This window comes from Haliotis cracherodii, unplaced genomic scaffold (genome assembly GCF_022045235.1).
Source record: "Haliotis cracherodii isolate W230 unplaced genomic scaffold, xgHalCrac1.p SCAF_9, whole genome shotgun sequence".
Taxonomy (NCBI): domain Eukaryota; kingdom Metazoa; phylum Mollusca; class Gastropoda; order Lepetellida; family Haliotidae; genus Haliotis; species Haliotis cracherodii.
Genome location: NW_027266343.1, coordinates 25,886,919 through 25,913,048, shown reverse-complemented (window position 1 = coordinate 25,913,048; position 26,130 = coordinate 25,886,919). Strand labels below are relative to the sequence as shown.

At 40.3% G+C, this 26,130-nt stretch overlaps 1 protein-coding gene across 1 annotated transcript in view; it reads right to left on the bottom strand.

The window, feature by feature from the left end:
• The window catches only part of LOC139453352 (uncharacterized), a 318,833-nt gene that overhangs the window by 213,861 nt on the left and 78,842 nt on the right, over positions 1–26,130 (bottom strand). The window contains exons 37-53 of the mRNA XM_071235025.1: positions 25,625–25,717; positions 24,787–25,182; positions 23,269–23,406; positions 22,415–22,594; positions 22,041–22,149; positions 21,796–21,904; positions 21,071–21,228; positions 13,547–13,641; positions 13,149–13,304; positions 10,922–11,093; positions 10,313–10,503; positions 9,883–10,095; positions 5,611–5,725; positions 2,416–2,645; positions 1,344–1,436; positions 232–618; positions 29–99 (exon numbers count right to left, since the gene is read on the bottom strand). Of these exons, the coding sequence (XP_071091126.1) occupies positions 29–99; positions 232–618; positions 1,344–1,436; positions 2,416–2,645; positions 5,611–5,725; positions 9,883–10,095; positions 10,313–10,503; positions 10,922–11,093; positions 13,149–13,304; positions 13,547–13,641; positions 21,071–21,228; positions 21,796–21,904; positions 22,041–22,149; positions 22,415–22,594; positions 23,269–23,406; positions 24,787–25,182; positions 25,625–25,717 (2,906 nt within the window). The remainder of the gene's footprint in view (positions 1–28; positions 100–231; positions 619–1,343; positions 1,437–2,415; positions 2,646–5,610; positions 5,726–9,882; positions 10,096–10,312; positions 10,504–10,921; positions 11,094–13,148; positions 13,305–13,546; positions 13,642–21,070; positions 21,229–21,795; positions 21,905–22,040; positions 22,150–22,414; positions 22,595–23,268; positions 23,407–24,786; positions 25,183–25,624; positions 25,718–26,130) is intronic.

Genomic DNA, 26,130 nt, shown 5'->3' with positions numbered 1-26,130 from the left:
CATGAAGACTAATTATTCCAATACTTACTGTCCATCAAATGTGATGACATGTGGTGCAGCTTGGCACAGTGAAGAGGAATCCAAGTCTTTCACTGTCACCTGAAACATTAATTACACCTCAACAACATCATGTGGACTTCTATTCTGACACACAAGTAATTGTCACTGTCTTCTTATAATCTTATTGCATCCATTCACAAAATAAGAACTTATAAAATGAAAGCTACTCACCTTACCACTTGTGGCATTTCCACTGAACACAACCTGATCCCCTGACATCACAGTGGCTGATATCATCACCTCTCTGACCTGGTCACCATCAACTAGCTGGTCACTCACTGCCATCAGTGGAACATGCAGCGTCTCCGGCCATGATGGATACTCCAGTAAACAGTCAGCCTCATCCGGTAACAATGATGTAGATAAATACACTGCCTGGTAGTAAGCCTTTGTTGTGGAAGAGCATTTGTATTCTTCATGTCTGGTAAATGAAATACCAACTTTGACTGAGCAAGTCTGGTTGTCCAGTTTACAGAAATATTGTGTTGGAACAGTCGTCTTGACATCCACTGTTACAGCTGCTCCACCCTCATACAGCGTGATGTCTTCTGTAATGATCTGCCATAGGCAAAGCAAAGTGAGCTGATCAGACATTGTAGTCTTGTACTGAGTGGGGAGGGAAGGTAATGGATGGGACGCAGTGACAAGATCAGACATTGTAGTCTTGTACTGAGTGGGGAGGGAAGGTAATGGATGGGACGCAGTGACAAGATCAGACATTGTAGTCTTGTACTGAGTGGGGAGGGAAGGTAATGGATGGGACGCAGTGACAAGATCAGACATTGTAGTCTTGTACTGAGTGGGGAGGGAAGGTAATGGATGGGACGCAGTGACAAGATCAGACATTGTAGTCGTGTACTGGCTGGGGAGGGAAAGTAATTGAGACAGTGACAGGATCTGACATTTTAGTCTTGTACTGGGTGAGGAGGGAAGGTAATGGATGGAACACAGTGACAGGATCAGACATTGTAATCTTGTACTGGCTGGGGAGGGAAGGTAATGGACACAGTGACAAGATGAGATATTGTAATCTTGTACTGGGTGGGGAGGGAAGGTAATGGATGGAACACAGTGACAGGATCTGACATTTTAGTCTTGTACTGGGTGAGGAGGGAAGGTAATGGACACAAAGACAGGATCAGACATTGTAGTCTTGTACTGGGTGGGGAGGGAAGGTAATGGACACAGTGACAGGATCAGACATTGTAGTCTTGTACTGGGCGTGGAGGGAAGGTAATGGAAGGGACACAGTGACAGGATCAGACTGTTTGTTGAGGTTTTACCTTTAGTCCAGCAATGAAATCAGGGCTGATCTTTGGTGGGCTAGTGGTGCTGGAGCAGTTGTCGGGAAAGCAGGCACTTACTCCGCAGGTTACCTGAAAGAGTAGATTTCTGTCATTACCCTTGTTACATATTTATTTTGAATATCACCACTGTCAGTATGTCCAGACCTTGAACAGGATATGTACAACCCTGAACAAGTAAAATGGGATTGGTATAACTTTTATACTTTTGTAATATTTTACAAATTGATATGGCACTACAAAGTATGTACATATTACATCATTCATTGTCATTAACATTCACAAGTGTATTCCTCCTGTTATCCCAAAGTGTATTTTATGTTGAAAAAAATTTGTTTCTCCAATACAAATAAAATGTGTGAGGATACTATCCATAATCTGTATGATTTGTGATATATTTGGGATGATTTAGGATGATATGTATATGTTATCCAGAGATATATGTCTCCCAATCAGTGGTTTGGAACCACTGGTCAATTTGGATAAGTGTTAAAAAATGCAGAAATGACAACAACGTTTTCGTAAATCTACCAAATGCACAACAATGTTTTTGTAAACCATTCTGTAAACTGTATGTATTGTTCATGCATTTTCATACATTTTTCATACATGGGTGCATGCACACATACATGCACTTATACATGATAACAAAACATAGTACTTAAAAAACAAAATGAAGAAGAACAATTAGATATGTTTTGGGTTGTCTGAACAATTTCAAGATGACAAATAATCCACATGGTTAAATTGTTTCAATTTAATCAATTGTTTTTGTTAAATAATTTAAAAGAAGTTATGTAAAATATAATCTTACCCTGGTGTCTTTTACCAGAAAACATGTATTCACACTAATGGATAAAAGTTGTAAAAGAGTTTTGCTATTTTAGTATATTCAAGGTAATAAATAGTAAGTTGATAGTAAAGACAATGTTATTATTTTAATCACAACTTTTACTATCTTTGATATATTTTATATAAGACACTCTGGTGATATTTTCTGAGACTCCCAGGTGTTAGATACCAAACACAACTTCCATTGACATAATCTCACCTTTGAATTAAAAGCAAGCTTGACTATATCAGCAATGTTCATTTCATATGATGTAACATTAGCATCCTCGATAGTGACGTTGCTCAAGACATCTCCATTGTGATGCCAAGTAAGGTAGTAATTGACATCAACACGCTCACTGAAGTCAAAGCTACAGTGGAACATGAATACATCAGTTGTTCCATTGTAGCTAGTTGTCAAACTCGGCACATCACGCAAGTAAGGGTAGTCTGCAATATTACAGGGTATGACAGGCAATGAGATGTATTATTAGTGTAGGTGGTGGGTACGATACCCTCTTGCTGACGACCAACTGGATTGTTTGGATTATGGTGGTTAGATTATTTCTGTTATCAAAAAGGATGGGATAAGCAATAGCAATCATTATTAATTATTAATCGCGAAAACAATGAGCTGCATAAGTCTTTGTGAGGGAATCGAAATTAGCTTTTATTGAGATAAACTTATGACTCATTTCTTATGAAGTTAAACATTATTTCAATGGGAGGAGCTAAAATCATTATCGATAGTATTTTGTTAGTTGTCCAGGAGTGGTGCAGGGATATGGAGACTCACAGCTAACCAGAGAGCTTCTCTGTATATAGGAAGTCTGGATCAGAAAATATGTTTAAGTTAGGAGTTGATCAGAAGAACTCTCACACTCTTCTATACATCACCCTAGCCATATGTTGTGCATAATCAAGTCAGGCTTCAGGAAAACATCTGGGGATCTTGTATGTGAAATAATCAAAACTTCCGTCTCCAATAAATGGACTTTGAGTACAAAACTGACTTGTACTTTGAAAGACCTACGTTATGCCTGGAAACATTAATTTTAGCTGATTGAAAAAGAATTGTTTCTTAATGACTACTCATCATTAAGTTGAGTGTATATCGATAACCTGACAGGTGTCATGTACTTCTTACAATTTGTAATGGAATATTTCTAAATTGTTCATTGATATTGAATGGTCTTGTACACCAGTAATTTAAATATTTCCTTGTAATCTAGCATGTGTCACAAGAATTTGCGGATTATTGTGTCAGATCATATTAATAGCATTCATTAAGGTCAGTTTTGATTCACGCTTAGGTTGAGAAGCAGTAATGGCAACATTATCACAGAATTTAAAAAAGTAATGAACAACTGGTTAGTATAAGTATTCGGTGCTATTTCATTAAACTACACACACAGCTGTTGGACCAGGTTGGATAAAGTACATCTTTCATTCTCTGTATAATATAACAGTGTCTCAGGGAAACTTGATCAAAACAACTGTGATTGGAAAGAACTGGCGTACAGAGTAACCTTTGAATAACATTTCCATTAGGAACAAACACTCTGACATATTATATACTGTAAATCTTGAAAATAACGTGAACAAATGCGAGTTGTCCTTGTTCGCATTAATGAAACTTCACATTTAGGTCTCCAAAATGACTATCAACAACACTTTGGATAGCAGAAATACCAACTTGAATATAAAGACAAACATGGTTGATTGAGCAGCAGTTGTAACAAATATATAACAATGTCATTCGAAAAATAAGAATTACACAATAGGCATCCGGTGAGTTACACTTCTGGGGTCAAGAATTCTACCCACTTGTGTCGACGGGCACCAATAGCCTTCATCGCACTCAGATATACAGCCCCTGCTTGTCATCTGCCTTCTAGTTTGTTGACACCTTCTCCTCATACCAATCACTGAACTGTTGTTTGAATTATTTGAACTTCCTTAATGGCAGTCAACAGAATAAACAAATAAACTGTGTGTTGATTTTAGGAAAACACTGCAAATTGTTTTTACGGAAGTGCTCTACTCAGCGCTTATACGCGATGCTATTTGCTGTTTGATTGGATTAGGGTAAGGTTGGATTAAGGCAAGGATATGTATCATTCCACTAGGGATGGGGTGGGGTCGCATTGATATTGAGTCGCATTTTTGGATATGGGTCAGCAGTCGTATTAATTTGGAGACGCATTAATTTCAAGATTTACAGTATATTGTACAAGTTGCCAAGATAACACATTACCATAAATAAACGGGTGTTGAGAACCTTGCACAATGGTAGGCAATGCTTGCTGTACACTTCCTTTCAACAAGTTTGTTTGCAAAGTTGGAGAGCTTTAAGATAAGTGAATACAACTACCCTTCCTAGACCATAATCTTAATAAGGGGGAATTTAATCAGCTTCCACAGAAACTGAAATAAAAATCTATGAATGTTTTAAGATGTTTGCCTAAAGTTGGTTCAAAACATTTAATTAGGATATGAGTAAATTTTCGAATTAAATGATAACTCTTAAAGTAGTGTCTACATCTTGTTTTAAGTAAAGTTTTTCCAGTGTTTGTAGAACTTATTTTTGTATATAGAAAGTGTGAATACAAAATATCAAAACGTTACTAAAAAAGATTTTCTCACAGGCACCTAAGAGCCTTCTGAAACAACAACAAATACATCTTACTTATTACAAGTTAATGCTTTGCCAACACTGAATGGTCAATGAAGAATCCATTTGTCAGCCTCATCCCTGATTGGTTCATACTAAACCCATTTGTCAGCCTCATCCCTGATTGGTTCATACTAAACCCATTTGTCAGCCTCATCCCTGATTGGTTCAAACTAAACCCATTTGTCAGCCTCATCCCTGATTGGTTCATACTAAACCCATTTGTCAGCCTCATCCCTGATTGGTTCATACTAAACCCATTTGTCAGCCTCATCCCTTATTGGTTCATACTAAATCCATTTGTCAGCCTCATCCCTGATTGGTTCATACTAAACCCATTTGTCAGCTTCATCCCTGATTGGTTCATACTGAACCCATTTGTCAGGTCATCCCTGATTGGTTCATACTGAACCCATTTGTCAGCCTCATCCCTGACCAGTGTTTGAAATAATTTTAAAAGTTAACCTGCCCGCATTCAGACATTAAAAATATTGAAAAATCACGAAAGGTAAGAGACAAATTGCACTGTGATTCAGTAGAAATAATGCCAACACTTACTTGAGAATATATGAGGAGTTATAATAAAACTGAATGTACGTAAGCAGTCTGAAATTATCTGCCAGACAGTCGGGCAGGTGTAGGAAAATTTTATGCATCCCAACAGCCATGGGCAGGTGGGCAGGTAGTTATTTCGTACACTGTCCCTGACTGGTTCATACTGAACCTATTTGTAAGCCTTACCTCTGACTGGACTCCAGCTTCTGTAGTTTTCAAAGGAGTTACACACAGTTGTGTCATTATCTGGCTTCTTGTCCCCATACATGTAGCACTCATTATCAATGAAGCAGGTATCGCTCTGTCAACAGCAACTCAACATGATAAATCAAATATACATCATGTAACAGTCTAGTAAAATCAAGATATTGTTTATTCTTGTATACTTATCCTGCATTATTCCTTAATGCATTCACTACTTAACCTTTTGACAGCAGTGAAGCTGTTCCATTCAGAAGGATGACCCCCCAATCACTAGCTAGCTGCCATGTCATACAGGAAGTGGTAGATGTCTGATGTCTTCATATCATTGTTGGTCACACATAAAATGTCTGAAAATACTGTTTGTAGGCAGGTCTGTGACAGGTGGGCCCTTAGACGTAGTAAGGCAGGATAAATATACAAATATACAAAATAACCCAGTTTAATAGATTTTTAAACTTAACCTGCATTACTCCTTAATGCATGTGTATCTGATGGTATGGAGGCGAGAATACCTTTAGATGTGTACTCAATAAAAACTCTCTAAAAGTTGTGTCAGCCGCATGGTGCAAATCTGTGCAGATCGGGAACTGATCATGATCAGCCAATCCTGTCCATGGAAAGGTAACAAGAGTATGAGTACATCTGATTAAACAAACAGTAAAAGCCAATAGTGGGCGCTATAGTCTAGAAACTGAGATACCAAGCCATGTTAGGGTTAATGCAATAAAAACCAAAAAAACAAGCAAGTAATGAAAGTATGTGAGTAGGGTAAGACTGGCTCGGGACACGAATCAATCGCTTTTATGGCGTCGCGGATTGGGTACCTGCTGCTCTACAACCAGCAGTCCAAAACTGCGAATACCCTCAACGTCGTCTCAAGTAGTGGCTGGCGAAGAACAAGACGACCTCCAAAAACATCCTTCCATGATAGCTCTAATTGAACAATGACTGTATAGAGCCATTGTCGAGGCAACTGCCTGAATCTCATTAGCAATCTCGTAAGCCTGAAGGATGATAGCTCACAACCATAAGGAAATGGTATTGCGTCTGACTTTGGTTGTGGAGGAAGAAACAGGGATAAACATTTGTTTCTGGGTACCACGCCTAGTCTTGGAGCGGCAGATGAAAACTCGTATTGCACGCACCGGGCATAATGAGAGTTCATCCTCATCTTCCACTCCCACCATAATGGTGGGATAGTGAAAGTATGATAGTGTCGTCCTGGCAACTGGTTTTTAGCTATAAAATCCCTGCATTTCCAGACCCGGACTGCTCAGTGCATACCCTGCTCAAAGCATGCACAAGTGATATTGAGCGCATGAATCTCACTCACTCTTACAGCCATTGTCTTCTTGGTGAGCTTGAAAAACGAGTTCCACTTAACACCGAAGTACCCCATTCAAATCCAATGCAGAGGGACACAATTTGGCCTTCTGATCCTCAACCCCAAAATGAGCGAACTAAAGCTTGGAGTTCTGTATTCCTCCGGTAGAAGTAGCTGTTCGCTTCCTGCAAGGTTTCTTAGGTCCACAAACCACCCCAAACCAGGTGCGATCAAAATCAGAGTGAGGCTCCTGGTTTCCCTTATCTTATGTATCACCTTGTGAAGAAGTACTGGGGTGGAAAAGCAAACACTCTTACCCCCTCCCAAGGGATGCTTAGTGCATTGACTGCCCATGCCTGCGGATCCGTAATTGAAGAAATGTATGTTTTGATGTGGTAAGTTTGGCTTGTGGAAAATAGGTCGATGTTGGGTTGACCTAGGCTCTGACATATGAGATGGAGTGCCTCTGGGTGGAGCTTCCAGTCCATGGGTTCCACTCTGTCTGGCCTGGATAAGGTGTCTGCCAGCACATTCCGACATTCCAGGTGTGTGATGGACCAGGATCGATCCACCAGGTTGTAAAACCTGAACATCTGTTTGAGCAGAGAGTATGAGTGAGTGGTTCCCTGCTTTCGCAGATGCCAGACTACTGTGATGTTGATGGTGGAAATGGCTCGTTGGGTGTTTCGTAGGTGCTCCTTCCAATGTGTTATCACCAGTATGAGCGCCTTTAACTCTACGTTGTTGATGTGCCACTTGCACTATGCACCAGACCACAGCCCTGAGGCTGTCTGATCCTCTGGAAGCGCACCTCAAACCTGCAGAGATGCGTCTACAAATAGACGTGACGATGGGGATAACTCTTTTAAGGAGACACCTCCTTACACATTTGACTCTTACCATCCACCAATTGAGGTGAGTGCTGAGGTCGGCTGGTAGAGTGATGGATATGGGCAGGTCCTGCCAATGCCAACAAGACATGCTTCAAGCACTACAAGGATGTCTTCTCTACAAAATGATTATGAGCTTGTGTCAGCTGATACATACAGGTGCATATTCATTGAAGACTTTAATATTGGTTTCAAGTCACCAAAACATGACACATGCTAAAATTGTGATCAATTCCATATTGAGTACAACAAAGCTAAACTTCAGCAGAATACAGAAAAGGCTGCAAAAATCATTAATGACAGGGAGCTGCACTGGAGGAAGGCAGAGGCTGGCCAAGAGAACATCAAGCGGCAATCACAATGGTCAAGATGTCCAGAAGGTGAACCATATCATGTTATGACATTTGATTCACAGAAAGCTTTACCGACACCAAACCTTTCCATAAAACCAGCGTTCTATAAACGCAAAATATGGACATACAATTTGAACGTTCATGATAGTTGTTCAGGCTATTGTTATGTCTGTGATGAATTGGTGGCAGGTCATGGGTCAGAAGATATTGGTAGTTGTGTGGAGAGATACATTGAAGATAATAGCATCCAGGATGGTACATTCGTGGCAATATCTGACAACTGTGCAGGTCAAAAAAGAAATTGGAGTGTACAGTTTCCTTGGCTATACTTCTTGGCAACAGGACGATTTGAGAAGATTGAACACCATTTCCCCTTAAGTGGGCATAGAATGCAGCCATCAGATAGACATTTTGCCCTGATTGAGAATCATGTTTGCCATTGCAAGCAGTATGTTTATTGGAGACAGGTAATTGCAGAGTCTTCATCAAAGCTCAAAGTTTTTGACATGTCAAGAAATGACTTCTACAAGTTGAGTGACTTCAAAGACAAATTCACTGCCCGAAGCAGAACTACATATGGATATCGGGTGAAGTTCAAGGATGTGGTTTCTGGATGAAGTCAGATGAGTCGTTTGGCTTGGTTTGGAAACAACCTCTGCTTTAACACAGATGCGTGGAGTGTTGTCAGTGTCAACACGCAGGGAAGACCAAAATCTGATGTCACAGCAATGCAGTTTCAGCATAAATTTGGTTGGTTGGTTTGTTGTTTAATGCCGCACTCAGCAATATTCCAGCTATATGACGGTGGTCTGTAAATAATCGAGTCTGGACCCGACAATCCAGCGATTGATATCATTAGCATCGATCCACACAATTGGGATCGATGCCATGCATCATCCAAGTCAGCGAGCCTGACCATCCGATCCCGTAAGTCGCCTTTTACGAGAAGCATAGTCAAACTTTTGTTATCAGTATTATGTTATAAATATGTAGTTATAAGTGTTATTTCTGCAAATGAGATTTGTCATTTTCTTGAAGTTTGAGTTTTAGGAAAAAAGATGATAACCACCTTTTTAGGAAAACTGTGATAACCCACTGTATTTTCTGAAGGTGTGTGTCTGTGTCGCCTCTCAAAGACATGATTTTTATTAACATTATTGGCTACATCTTTTTTGTAAGATGAAACATACATGAAGTGACATGTAAAAATCTTATTATTTTTCAAATTTAATTTCCATCTTTTCACGCAACCCCAGGCGATTTTCTTTTTGTTGGTTATTTTCCCCCGAGGCGTTCATACTATTGCATACAAAATACACCAGACTGGACACCAACCGTCACATTCGGAAGGATATTGGTTTTTATATAGCAGTGTTGAAAGCCACAAGCCACTGAGGACCAATTAGCAGCACATGTGTTCTGTATGGTGACCAACAATGATATGAAGACATCGGTCGTCTATCACTCTCTGTATGACATGGCAGCTAGCTAGTGATTGGGGGGGGGGGGGGGGGGGGGTGTTAGGGGTCCTCCTTCTGAATGTAACTGCACTTTTCTTTGTTCAGCAGGATCAATCTCAGCTTCACTGCTGTCAAAAGGTAAGTAGTGAACGCATTAAGGAATAATACAGGATAATTTATTTAAAGTCAGTATCTTGGACAAGAACAAATGTTATGGAATCGATTACCTTGAGTGTGCACTTCCCAGCCCCCTCACAGTCATGGCATTTAGAGTGGTAGACTGTGTACACCACACTGACACTAAAGATGATGTTGTTGTTGCTGACTGTAACAATGTAACTATCAGCTGTAGGAAGAGGACACACGACTTGGTTGGGAGTTACCAACACTGCTGCAACTGTAACATTCTCCCCCATCTGTGTGTAGGAACCCTCAGTTATCTACATTAAAGAAATAACATAACTAAAGCTTAAACATACATATACAAATACTGCATTAACTACATGGAGATTATCATTGAGACCAAAACACTCATACAGCACTGAGCCCAAAATAAAAATAAAAATTAACAAAAACATCAAATGAAGTTTTTCCAAGTTAATTTGGTCAAGCTATAGTGTTGTGGTATGGTAAAAGTAAGAATTGAAAGACTCTAACCTGTAGGAGTTGTAGGCGGCACACCAGGTCAGCAGAGGCAGCAAATGGCCCCCCAACAAGTGTGATGCTGTTACATTGTGACTGGGACACATCACACAATCCATTGCCTACAACATCTCTGATAGATGGAGCCTGGTCCAGACGGACATCACATGTAGATCCACCATATCCACCACGACATGAGCAGTTACCTGTAACAGTGTGTCAGAAGGTAGGTCAGGTGAAATGGTATTTGACATCCCTTCCAGGATGATTGCACTTCTGTAGCGACATGCATGCACGTGTGTGTGTGGCTGCTTGTACTTGTCCGGACTAATGCCAATTTATAGTGCTAGTACACTGAGATACCAGGCCGCAGTTTAACATGAATACCCCACTCAGACACAGTATACTGACTCTGTGCCGACCAGTCCTTGTTTTAGCCTCTTAATGCTGAGTACCAGACAGGGTAACAACAAGTACCACCTTTAAACGTCTTTAGGTATCAGGCGACCGGTGATCAAACCCCAGACCTTCCGCTCTCCAAGCAGACACTCTACCACTAGACCATGGAGGCGGTCTTCACAATATAAAGATGTGCTGTGTTAGATGTGTGGCTCCAGTACTTACATCGACTACTGACAGCACAGTTTTCAGCACACAGAGAAGTGATGAAGACAGTGTCAGGCTGCAGGACTCCGCCCAACTCCGCCCACAGGGTGGTGTTTCTCTCTGCCTCCCACAGGCAGCCATCTAGCAGGCTCAGTTGGGACACAGCTCCCCACACATTGTTATCGGTCATCTACAAACAAACAATTTATATCCTGAACTGATTTTCAGGATGTTTAGTTGAGTTCATATAATCAGAATCTTCTTCAACAGGGACAAGATGAAGTTTCTGATATGCCACTGATACTTTTCACTACCAACAATATTTTGCTTTATCCCAATTGGGTCAATCTTGTCTGGTTGATGTTCACTGAAATTTGATCATCTTAATGTTTTAAATAAATTTAGTTCCTTCAGTTGATTAAACAATCTCCCAGCTCCCATTTGTCTCATTGAATAAATGGCTATTTGACAAAACCTATCATAACTGAAACCATTTATAGACCTAACCAAACTTTAGTGACCAATGTTGATTTATTCATATTTGCGACCATCGTTACATATACTCACATTTGTGGGCAGTGTTGACCTACAAATAAGTAACCAATATTGCCCTCCATACCAGTGACTTTTAAACTACATATTTATAGATTTGAAGCCCAGAACTCTTATGCGTCCACTTGCGCAGAACAATCAGTTACAATTGATCTTAGGCACCTACAATCAACTTTACAAGCACCATACACTTGTCCTTTTCCACTTGCAAAAACCGATCTTAGTGCTATTGGAAGATGGCATGGATCTTAGCTAATATCGAACTCTTCAACAGTGGAGGTAAAAAAAACCTTAGTCATGTGTCATTGGTGACAGCTATGTAGAGTTTCCTCCCTTGTCACTTAGAATCTCCAGTTGCATCGTTCTGTCTCTAAAAACCTGTTCTCTCCTTATAAATCTGCCATATTCTTCACAAAATAGCACCGTTGACGTCTTCTTAGTCGATTGTAAGGGCTAAAGACTGGTCCGGCCAGTTGTAAGTATCGATTGTAGCCTACAATGATCTTAGCCAAATTGTGCAAGTGTACTGAGATTGTAGCTGAAGCCTAAGATCACGATCACAACAATTGTAGCTTAGATTTTCTGTGCAAGAGGACCCAGGACTATTCACTGCATCCTTCTGAGGTACTAACACTGGTGGTATAGCTTCCTCACTGTTTCATGCATTGGATGCAATAGACCCAGACAAGTTTTTATGCCCAGTTTGTACCTTAAATTTGTACATGAAGAATATGAAATGACTCAAGGCTTTAATAACATGTCAGCATCGGAGTTGTTTTCATTTCATACACCTTAGTGGGAATAAATGTAGCTGCTTCATACATTTCTAAGTGGCTGGCAGGGACCATTCACGCAGACTTATAAATAATGCCTTGGATAAAGGTTCTCAGCAGTTTTGATTGATGCCATTCTACAGGCTTCTCTACTGGCATCAGAAAGCTCCATGGAACACATTCTGAGATTATATCTTTCAAAATATATATGTAAATACATATTCTGGTGAGGGTCCTCCTGTGTAGGTTGTTTTTGTTGTTGAAATCTCCCCTAACTGTGTCCTGTCTTTTGTACTTTTAGTCTAAGATGGAGATTCACACAATTCTAATACATTTGGTGTATTGCGAGACAATACATGCATATGTTGTTTGTGCCATGGTATTTTTGCTGTTCTAAATGACATTAAGAAGACACCATATAACTGAAAAGGACACGAGAGAAGTAAGTTTGATGGAAACAGGATCATTTCATTGTCAAGTTGATTGTCATTTGAATGTTTTTCACAGTCCTATTAGAAGACTGTTTCTATGAAGGTTATGACAAAAATCATATGCAGTCATTGATTTACTATTATGGGGTAAGAAAAAAGCTCAATTACAAGTATCAAACAAAACTCAAGTTATTTCATTACAAGCTCACTTAATTGTAACATGTGAGAATTAAGAAATAATTAATGGCAAACATTACGAGCTTGGCTTTGGGTACTGTAAGCATTTTTAAATGAATATTACACATATATTACCACTGTTTAAATCTCTGTAAAGTACAGTGAAACAGAATTCTGATAAGCATTATCACATGGGTAATACTGCATAAAAATATACTCTGTTAGGTATGAGGTAAAACAGACAGGGGTAGTGGCAACAAGTGTACTGAAAACATGAGAGTATGTAGAAAAGATGCAAGACAATTCAGTTACCTTGACTCTCTGAATGCAGAGGTGCATAGCCCAGTCAAAGTGAGAGGGGACAAGCTGTGCACACTGGGACAGTACATCTGAGCCATTGATCACCGACCGACAAATGTCTTGAACATCAGACTCAGTTCTGTTGGAAGCTGTTGGCCATTCATATGTCTGGAGATAGAGAGTAGGCACAGTCTCTAACAACGCTTACATTTATCTATTCTTACAAACAACTAAGTTAGCATGGGAATTATTGATATTATACACAAGCCATACATGGATTCATAAGTGTAAACAGATATGGCATGGCCCCAGTAACCATGTTTTACATCACAACCTACGTTTAACCTTGAGATATCATTGTTTTAGTTCTGTTTAGTGTTGTAACAAATGTATGTCCATGTTCGACTCACCCGTGGCTGGAAGTCGGCTTCATACTGGAACATGGAAGATGCTGACTCCTCACATTTGCTAGAGGCTGTTGGGAGGCCTACATAACTGGTCACATCTGTAGTAATACATAGACGCATATTTATATTAATAGAGGAGCATATTCATACTAATAAAGGAGCATATTATAGTAATAGAGGAGCATATTTATAGTAGTAGAGGAGCATATTATAGTAATAGAGGAGCATATTTATAGTAATAGAGGAGCATATTTATAGTAATAGAGGAGCATATTTATAGTAGTAGAGGAGCATATTCATAGTAATAGAGGAGCATATTCATAGTAATAGAGGAGCATATTTATAGTAATAGAGGAGCATATTATAGTAATAGAGGAGCATATTATAGTAATAGAGGAGCATATTTATAGTAATAGAGGAGCATATTTATAGTAATAGAGGAGCATATTCATACTAATAAAGGAGCATATTTATAGTAATAGAGGAGCATATTATAGTAATAGAGGAGCATATTATAGTAATAGAGGAGCATATTTATAGTAGTAGAGGAGCATATTTATAGCAATAGAGGAGCATATTCATAGTAATAGAGGAGCATATTCATAGTAATAGAGGAGCATATTTATAGTAGTAGAGGAGCATATATTATAGTAATAGAGGAGCATATTTATAGTAATAGAGGAGCGTATTTATAGTAATAGAGGAGCATATTCATACTAGTAGAGGAGCATATTTATAGTAATAGAGGAGCATATTCATACTAATAAAGGAGCATATTTATAGTAATAGAGGAGCATATTTATAGTAGTAGAGGAGCATATTATAGTAATAGAGGAGCGTATTTATAGTAATAGAGGAGCATATTTATAGTAATAGAGGAGCATATTTATAGTAATAGAGGAGCATATTTATAGTAGTAGAGGAGCATATTTATGGTAATAGAGGAGCACATTTATGATAACAGAGAAGAATATTTATAGTAATAGAGGAGAATATTTATAGTAATAAGGAGCATATTCATAGTAATAGAGGAGCATATTTATAGTAATAAAGTGGAGCATATCTGTACTAATACAATGGAATATATCTGTATCAATACAATCTAGCATATCTGTAGTAATACAGAGGAGCATAATTGTAGTTATCCTGCGAATACCATACCTCTCTTACATCATTGCAAAAATCCTGTATTTCAACTGCCATCACACAATAAAAATACTCTCGGTTTTAACCCAAGTCCTCTTCAGCATCAGCTGACCCTAATAAGTTATGTGCAAAATAGTTTGCACTTTGTGCATGCGCAGAACAATGGTGGAGGAAAACTTTTCCTCTGCCATTGTTTTGCACATGCACAAAGTGGGAAAACCTCAAATCATTCCTGTGTGTGCTAGAGTCAACATCTTAAACAATCATTTGGGAGTATAGCTAGTTCACTTTGGTAGTTTTACTGTTGATTTCAAGGGTTTTTTCATTTAACATCATAAGATTCTGAAGAACCTCATTTGGGGTGATGAAGTTGAACTTGGTCACATAAGTATATTTAGTGACATGTTGTTGAGACAATGGCAACCACTTCTCCACTGGCATGGACTCGAGAGATCTGCATGTGACTTGCTGGAGGTGCAGAGATGCTCTTTGCACACTCAATAAGAGATGTCCAATGTGCTCCTCTCTCTCTCTGAGACTTTGTTCAACAAACAGAAAGCCAGGGAGACAGCTTCTACATCATCTGAGAAATGAGCCAGATTGAAGGGGGAGTCTACTTTGGTGGCTTTCCAGGCAGCAAGTCAATCTAAAAGCACCTCTGGTATCACATTCAGCCAATTTTGAGTCGATGCTCAAAACATAGCTGACGTGCATGCCTTGATTGACAGGGTTTCTCCATGACCCAGTATAGCAGTATTCCCTGGTCAAGAAGCCAACAGTGAGACAGATGACAATGGTTAACAGGGGAGATATGACAACCGGGGATGTTGGAGGGACACTGCACTGTAGGGTTGCGAGGCTGCCATCCATGGGTTCCCAAGAAGATCTGATCACTGTTGGATTAGGGACACTGCACAGTAGGGTCAGGAGGCCACAATCCATGGGTTCAGTTGGAGTAGGGATATCCATGACTCATGAGAACAGGTAGATACACCAACACCAGCTGCGGCCATCTAAGCCTACCAAGAGGGGCATGGCAATTGACCGTGAAGAACGGTTACCATCCAGGTACTGAGTGGATCATGCACAAGACATACCTCCTATTCAGGAATCGTACAGCGGCATGCCAGGAGATAAACCACTCTTGAAGAGGTTGGACCAAATAGGCTTCATCCAATACAAAAACGCAGGAAGATCATTTATTATCACATATCAGGATGCAATCACAGCTGATATTGGGCCAGATACAACACTTGCTGTCACAGGTCCAGAAGGGGGGGACCAAAAAGGGAATAGGAATAGGGGACCAAAAGAACAAACCAAAAAGTCAGTGACAGACAGTGGGACACTGTGGGTTTCAGGAACACCCAAAAGAAGATACATTACTTCAGAAATGGAATAATTTCAGACCCCAAGTTGGAGGGACATATCTTTAGACCCTAGAACTACAGATTTAGATTCTTGAATACCAGACTTCAACCTAACGCCAACTCAGGGACCAGCTGGAGGGATGTCTTATGCTATATGCCGAGAAGCGGAACCATATTTCAACTGACCACTGGATGCTCAAAGTTGTAAGTGAAGGATATTAATTACATTTACATAACTTTTAACAGGCCAATAGGCCAACAATTTCATCTGCTGGGGAACAAGTTGGTGACCGGGAACTTGGTTTTGTGGTCATTGATCACCATTCAAGTCATTCAAGTATTTGACAAAACAGAACAAACTAAAGGCTTTTACTCCTTGTCCTGAAGAAAAACACATGCGCATGGTCATGGTCATTTATTTCTGTTTTTGCTCACTAAAATTCCAGATGGAATCAGTAAAGAAACTACAAACTGATCTCTGGATGGGAGACTGTACCAGTTTGGACCTCAAGAAAGCCTACCTACATTTACCTATGCATCCTGGATCCCAATTATATTAAATGAAAACTTCTCATACTCTCATTCTGCATATTCCCATTGCCATTCACTCACATCACAGTACAGATCATCATGTTTGCACACATTCATCTGGAGTGGCTTAATGGCTCCATATATGACTTCCTGTCAGTAGCATCAGGACAAGAAGCAACATGACAGTAATATAGAAAAGAAAGTAGTAAGCGATAATCTGCATGTTTTATATTCGCTTCTTCCTTCTTCCCACTGACTACGATTGTCTATGTTGAGAGCAAACAGGAAACAGAAATCATTCATACCTGCTAGTACCAGGTTTTATGATACGTTTTGTTGATAAATAATTGTTGAACATTTATTCGCTAGAGCCACATTTAATGTTGATTATGTTTCTGATGTCCTTATTTATTTGATGTGTTTGTCATGAGCTGAGACATTGTGCTGATGTAGCCCAAATTTTCTCCTGGATGATAAAGTGGTATCTTAGGCTAAAAAAATAGGCAGGCACCGCCGCATCATCACATAGTCCGCCATACTTTTTGTTTTTATTTCCATTTATACATGCGCATCTCGTTTTATGGTTATGGCGGCCATCAGAGTTTGTGTGCTTGTTTTACCGTTTGCAAGTTACAATGAACACATGAAATTTACAATAAAACATCACTAGACATGATGATTTACAAATTCACTTGTATTTGTATACTGAATGCTTGACAATGTTTCAAACGCAGAGATTAAGATTACATGTGTATTTGTCTCGTAAAATATGCTTGAAATAGCAATCAGCTGTTCATCAATTTTCTCCCCGATCTATGGGTGATTTCAAACTACTTCATGTCATGGCCAATATCATAACTGAAAAGAAATTCCAATACAGTGGTAGAACGACCGAAAAAACTTTGTATCTCAGACTCTAATGACTAGTGTTCGTTTCAAGGTGAGTTCATAGTGAGTTGATGTGATTAACCGATCAGTTACATGATTCGCCGAAATAAATGTAAACAAAATTGAATGAGATCTCAGATATAAGTTATATAATGAATTACAAATGTATGTTCAGATACACAATGAACACTTTTAAAGCCAGAGAGTGTAATAACAGGACTAACTTCAGTACGGATTTGTTCACATGCTATTTCCTGTGTTGTGTGCTCTTTATCGAGGAATAGATTTATGTAGGGAGGCCCTTTCTCAGGTTGGTTGTACACAACTGTTTATTTGGTTATATACTAGTTTGAACAAATAACAAAACAAAAAAAAGCCCCGTCACCCACACCCTTTTTTCAAAAGCCATTGCCTGAGAACCGATTCTTTTATTTTGTTAAACCTTAACACCAGCAGAATATGATAGTCCGCACACAACTACTGGGGTTCCTTGTACACCCTACAAAGTCCAAAACCAAACCTGTGCATGATTGCATTTATGTAGGAGCAAGATTCCTATTACACTAGGGTTTCTTATGCCCTCCAAAAGAGACCGATATGGGAAAACCAAGGATATGATCATAGAAGAAACAGATCATCCCAACTAGTCGTTTTGTTGGTGGATATCATGCCTGTGGACATTAACGTCTATGCAGGATCTAAGTTTCGGAGGAAGGTTTCAAGTACCGGTATGACTAATCCAAGTATGGTTGAACTCAACAAGATCAGCAAATATGGAGACACCTTAGTACAGTTTCCATCGGAACTGTGGTAGAATCTGATTTGGCAAAATTATCAGCAGAATGTGATGACAAGAATCCCCTTAAAATTCCCTGTGCCCGAACATCATCTGTTTCCAGATGCATCCAGGCTAACAGTCCAGGATGGGGAGCTCACATGGACAGGTGAACAGTCCAGGATGGCGAGCTCACATGGACAGGTTAACAGTCCAGCATGGGGAGCTCACATGGACAGGTGAACAGTCCACGATGGCAAGCTCACATGGACAGGTTAACAGTCCAGGATGGGGAGCTCACATGGACAGGTTAACAGTCCAGGATGGAGAGCTCACATGGACAGGTTAACAGTCCAGCATGGGGAGCTCACATGGACAGGTTAACAGTCCAGGATGGAGAGCTCACATGGACAGGTGAACAGTCCAGGATGGCGAGCTCACATGGACAGGTTAACAGTCCAGGATGGGGAGCTCACATGGACAGGTTAACAGTCCAGGATGGGGAGCTCACATGGACAGGTTAACAGTCCAGGATGGGGAGCTCACATGGACAGGTTAACAGTCCAGGATGGGGAGCTCACATGGACAGGTTAACAGTCCAGGATGGAGAGCTCACATGGACAGGTTAACAGTCCAGCATGGGGAGCTCACATGGACAGGTTAACAGTCCAGGATGGAGAGCTCACATGGACAGGTGAACAGTCCAGGATGGCGAGCTCACATGGACAGGTTAACAGTCCAGGATGGGGAGCTCACATGGACAGGTTAACAGTCCAGGATGGGGAGCTCACATGGACAGGTTAACAGTCCAGGATGGGGAGCTCACATGGACAGGTTAACAGTCCAGGATGGGGAGCTCACATGGACAGGTTAACAGTCCAGGATGGGGAGCTCACATGGACAGGTTAACAGTCCAGCATGGGGAGCTCACATGGACAGGTGAACAGTCCACGATGGGGAGCTCACATGGACAGGTTAACAGTCCAGGATGGGGAGCTCACATGGACAGGTTAACAGTCCAGGATGGGGAGCTCACATGGACAGGTTAACAGTCCAGGATGGGGAGCTCACATGGACAGGTTAACAGTCCAGGATGGCAAGCTCACATGGACAGGTTAACAGTCCAGGATGGAGAGCTCACATGGACAGGTTAACAGTCCAGGATGGGGAGCTCACATGGACAGGTTAACAGTCCAGGATGGAGAGCTCACATGGACAGGTTAACAGTCCAGGATGGAGAGCTCACATGGACAGGTTAACAGTCCAGCATGGGGAGCTCACATGGACAGGTTAACAATCCAGGATGGCGAGCTCACATGGACAGGTTAACAGTCCAGGATGGGGAGCTCACTTGGACAGGTAAACAGTCCAGGATGGGGAGCTCACATGGACAGGTTAACAATCCAGGATGGGGAGCTCACATGGACAGGTTAACAGTCCAGGATGGGGAGCTCACTTGGACAGGTAAACAGTCCAGGATGGAGAGCTCACACGGACAGGTTAACAGTCTAGGATGGGGAGCTCACATGGACAGGTTAACAGTCCAGGATGGGGAGCTCACATGGACAGGTTAACAGTCCACGATGGGGAGCTCACATGGACAGGTTAACAGTCCAGCATGGGGAGCTCACATGGACAGGTGAACAGTCCACGATGGGGAGCTCACATGGACAGGTTAACAGTCCAGGATGGGGAGCTCACATGACAGGTTAACAGTCCACGATGGGGAGCTCACATGGACAGGTTAACAGTCCAGGATGGGGAGCTCACATGGACAGGTTAACAGTCCAGGATGGCAAGCTCACATGGACAGGTTAACAGTCCAGGATGGCAAGCTCACATGGACAGGTTAACAGTCCAGGATGGAGAGCTCACATGGACAGGTTAACAGTCCAGGATGGAGAGCTCACATGGACAGGTTAACAGTCCAGGATGGAGAGCTCACATGGACAGGTTAACAGCCCAGGATGGGGAGCTCACATGGACAGGTTAACAGTCCAGGATGGGGAGCTCACATGGACAGGTTAACAATCCAGGATGGCGAGCTCACATGGACAGGTTAACAGTCCAGGATGGGGAGCTCACTTGGACAGGTAAACAGTCCAGGATGGGGAGCTCACATGGACAGGTTAACAATCCAGGATGGGGAGCTCACATGGACAGGTTAACAGTCCAGGATGGGGAGCTCACTTGGACAGGTAAACAGTCCAGGATGGAGAGCTCACACGGACAGGTTAACAGTCTAGGATGGGGAGCTCACATGGACAGGTTAACAGTCCAGGACGGGGAGCTCACATGGACAGGTTAACAGTCCAGGATGGGGAGCTCACATGGACAGGTTAACAGTCTAGGATGGGGAGCTCACATGGACAGGTTAACAGTCCAGGACGGGGAGCTCACATGGACAGGTTAACAGTCCAGGATGGGGAGCTCACATGGACAGGGAAGCTGGCTACACACCATGAGAAGAAGCTCCACATAAATTGTGGACCACAAACATGTCTGAACAACAAAGTCACAATACATGTCAGTCCGGTTCAGGATCCACAAGCCCTACAAGTGTAGTAATACAGTAGCGCATATCAATGGAGAAGCATATCCTAATGTGAATGAAAGTCATACATTTGGTATATCTATTACCTACAAGGGCAAACATATCGGGGTTCATAAAAATAGAACATTACATTATACGAGTGAACAATGGCTGACATGAACACTCAAATAATATCTTCTATGTGAATGAAGGTCATACAGTAGGCATATTTATCCGTTGCAATTCTAATAAATCTACTGGATGACATTCAGGATTCCACATACCTGTGAACTCTGTATCTGCAGTCCCTGGACAAGGCATAATGTCCAGTCTGTCATCACAGGTGTCATTGCGACCATCAAGACAGTCACAGAACCTTGACAACTCAGTCATCACGGCCTCCTGACAGTACCCGCCATACAATGTCATATTTACAAGCACTCTGAAAAAAAGGCATACATCAGGTGATTGGCATAATGTATTGTCTATAAAATTTGATTAAACCCTTTGTTGTTTCAGTTACTAATGATGATATTTCTGTCCTTATATTCTACACATTTCATTATTAAATAATTATGTTCATCATGGGTAATCAGTGGGTGTGAGAGAGTACAGGAACCAGCTAGCATGGATCGAACTGAGGTCAAAGGTGCCACCTCATACTATTTATTGTATTTAGGCCCAAAATGGCTCCAGCCTTAGGCCAAGCTGGTTATAAAATAACACTAATGAGCAATGAGCATTGACATCACACACACACACTCAAACAGTATGAATTCACCATATGATTAGAACCATTTCAAGAAAGTGATTTTTGCAAATGAAAGCATTGACAAATTATTAAGATCAAAATAGAAATAAAAACTTTATCAAATGTTTTTTTCAGACATGCTCTGAGAAATTTTTTTAGACATAAGTACTTATAATAAAAAAAAATCAAAACATGTAAAATATGTAAAACTAGAGCAAGGCATTATTTTAACATTGTTATATGTGTGATGTTACTGACCGCCATGAGAGGGAGAAGACATCAGGCCTTGATCCAGGTCTTTCATAGATGGATCCATCCATCATTTCCAGGTCATTCAAGACATCTCCATCATACGATCCACACAGTCCTGAAACAACAGTAGAAAACTGTGAGACAGAGATCCTTGGAACTTAGTCCTGCTGGTTACTAACACCTACAATAGAAACATACTGCATTAGGTAGCAGGACTTAATGTTCCTTCAAAACTACTGACTTTGACTTACCTAAAGTGTTGTTGAAATCAACAGGTGACAAAGTGACAGAGATGTCCATGTCTTGGAAGTTATTACCTCTGAGGCGGACAGTGATGTGCGTTCCAGTTGGCAGGCTTATCTGGAACATGTACGTAGCTTCATTGTGAGAAGGATAAGTGACATGGGCTTTAATTCAAACAGTATATCACTCATTTCAGTGTTATCACGCTAGGTCAGTGTTAAACGAAAAAATCCAAATGTTGTGTTTCTTAGCCTTTAGCACTTTGGTGAAACCTCAACCACTGGTGTGGTTTCAAACCCAAGCATATTAAGCAGGCCACCGAGTGGGAGGAACTTGGATTTTATATAATCTTTTCAACAATAGACATAACCCATAATCTGACCCGTAGCTTGTTTCCACTTCCTGAAGTTGAGATGGCCAACCCTGGTGTCAATTGTCCATTCTGATGGACTTTGACAGTGACAGACTTAGTGATGCTGGGTCCACATCTATCCACCATGATGACATCATCACCAGCCATCACAGCCAGCCCACACGTTCTGGTCTGAGTGAACACGTGTACCTGAGGATGACATACATAAAAATGGTTGAGATTATTGTGCTGCTCACATGCTTATATCCCTGTATACATGCGTCATACAATGGGATTTAATGTCATGTCATCATAAATCTTCTGCAATATCACAATAGCCTAATATGTGTTTAATCATGTCTGGAGTAATACAATACATGGCTCCATGCTCGATACTATTAAGATACAATCATACTGCATTCAATCACAGCTACAGTCTCAGTCAGCAATTCACATGAATACCCTCAGAACATAATACCAATGTTGGACTGAAGGCAAAAAAGAAATATTTATTTTAAGGCTAAGAATGCTGGATTCAAACTCTCAAATTCTGTTTTACAATGTTCACATGATTTATCCTTGTGTTATGGATGACCACCCATGAAAATCTGGGTCAGAAAAGGTCTTCAGCAACCCATGCTTGCCGGAAAAGGCAACTATGCTTGTTGTAAGAGGCAACTAACAGAAGCAGGTGGTCAGGCACACTGACTTGGTTGATGCATGTCACCATATCCCAATTGTGAGTTCAATATTCATGATGTCAATCACTGAATAGTCTCATCCAGACTCGATTATTTACAGACTGCAATCATACAGCTGGAATATTGCTGTCATCGTCTTCAGAACACCTGGTGTGGTTAATAACTATACCACTTGTACTGTACCTCATAGGGCATTGTCTTGTGTCTGTACAGAATAAACTCCCCTTGGTTATACGTCTCATAGAACCTGCCATCTGCTGTGGCTACATAAGGAAAGTCAAATCCACACCAAGATTGCTGGTCTTTATCCACAATAGTTAACTGAAACCAGAAGAAGTGCCTCATGCATTATTGTTTTCGTGGCTGCAATTCAAAGTTAGAGGATATTATATAAAACATTTTCCAATCAAATAAGCACAGAAAAAGAACTTTTTTGTATGTCAAATGTTTGGGATATTATCATGATTTTACAAGAAGTGAAGTTAGTGACAAACACAAGGATGACAACTGCAAATAGTATTACAATAGTTAAATCACATTCGCAATAGTGGTACAACTGTATTGTGACAGCATGGTAATACCTTCCCAAATGTCCTTTACTTTCATTATTCAACATGATAATAAAGACTAACGTACAAAATTCAGCAGTTTGTAAGGGAAGTTAAAAGATGATTCTCTGGTACAGATATTCCCTGGGATACCTACATCTCCTCAACCAAGGGACATTTGGGTTAAAAACAATGAGTTAATCAAAAACACAATTTTATTATATATTTTAGTGTGAAAGATTGAGTTTTCTGAAGGTGATAAAAGTGATATTTTCATTGCAGTGAACATAACACTTGATATTTCACTGCAGTGAACATAACACTTTGATGCAACTATTGTCATACCAGAGTTGCCTCCCCTTAAATTGTCTCCCTTTATTGTAAGTGTCTAGCCCATACACAAACTGACATCCTCTTTACGTTAGTTCCACATTGACAAGTCAAAATAAAGACAGACGGTCATTTATGGAGTTATTATCACTTCTTGCGTTTGTTATTCTCTCAAAAATGTTTTGTTATAAACTGTAAATTTCTCATTTAACTTGTCAATTGAGACTGTTCATTTCGCAAAGCTCCATTTTTGTTACCTGACCAGTGTGTATTCTTTCGCTTCAAACAGCGGTCTTAAGAATATTTGTTGTCAAAGTTGATTGTGTATATAATTATATCTAAATGTATGATATAGAATTTTCTTGACCCTAAATAATTTGTGATACTTTTGTTTATGTTGTTTAAGATTTATTACACACGAAACTACTTAGTTGCAAACACAAGGGGTGGTGAACCATCCCTGTGTGTTAGGTAGGTAAAACTTACGTTTCAAGGTTTTACGTTTTTCATGAAATAATTAATTTTCTGGTAGACATCTATCTACACAACAAGTATATAATAAAAAGGATATTTCATGTTTCATGAAATATCATCTTTCGCTCATCTCATGACAGGGGGAGAGGAGATACACTTGACACATGAAATATCCTCTATTTCTTTTCATTTCACACCAACTATCTAACCATCTATGGTGTACCTTGATAGCAATGTTGACTACCAGCTACTGATGTGATAACTTGTCACAGATGTTTACCATTTGCAAAATGACATTGTTCAGTAGTGCATTCAGCAATTACTCCCTTAACATGTTATGCTGACTCACATTGATTGTCCTGAGAGACTGCAAGTCAGAGAGCCCACTGGACACTGACATCAGTTGGTAGCCAACAGTCAGGGATCTGTTGTGATCTCCATCATAGAGTCGGTCTAGCTTAGCCAGCAGGGAGATCTGCTGTTTGTCTTGCCAGTTGAACATGGTAAACTCAATGCCGCACTTGGATTGGTTTGGCATTCCACCAATCACAACTTGTTTGATGATGTCACCTGATCCACACATGTAGTCCATGGTGTCCTCATTTAGCAGGGCCCGTACAATGATGGTGCAGTCTGTGTGGTTGTCTGAGGAGTCACAGATGAAGGATGGGGGCACTTGAGATGTGACAGTCACCTGAGTAGCTGGACCACCTTCCTCAAGCGTTATCACACTCTCACTTCTAACCTGGAGCACATATCACAATCACACAATCACACAGACACACCAGGCATTCCTACAGGATCCCAGGAATGGTACAATGTTTGACGATTGACTACATACATTAATATTAATAATATTCAACTTTCATCTTGATCTTATCAAGATTAGGATAAGATTATCACATGAGTGTGTGTTTTTTATATAAAATGTGTGTATTTCATGAGCTCTTAAAATCAGAAGCATACATTACCTAATGTAAATATTACTTGTTGTGCACGTTTTATGGTAGAGTTGTATATTCTACATTAAAAACTAACTATGTCATGAAGCTGAGAGGATCAACAATGATACGAGTATGCTCTGATGTCATTGCTATAATCGTAGCATCAACACTGACTCTTTCATATTACACATGTGCTCTGTTGAACTTGCATATCCTGAACCAAATGGATAAGTGGAAATTTACCTTCACAACAAGCTCTATAAGGTTACTTCTCCTGATAGCTCCTGTAGTGTTGGAGCAGTTACTTTGATAGCAAGCCACTACTGCACAAGACAACTGTACCAACAAAATAGTCAATTGTAACATCCATACAAATGGTAACATTTAACATTCATAATGTGCAAGTTAGAAATTTGTATTTGTCTATATTAAAATGTCCATCCTTTGAAATAAATAAACAAAAATATATATATCTTTGCAATAAAATGTTTATGGAGAGCAATTTGTTTGTTTGTTTGATGTTTAACGCCGCACTAAGCAATATTCCAGCTATATGACAGCGGTCTGTAAATAATCAAGTCTGAACCAGACAATCCAGTGATTGACATCATGAGCATTGATCCACACAATTGGAATACGATGACATGCATCAACCAAGTCAGCGAGCCTGACCACCCGATCTCGTTAGTCGCCTCTTATGACAAGTATAGTTGTCTTTTACGACAAGAATGGGTTGCTGAAGACCTACA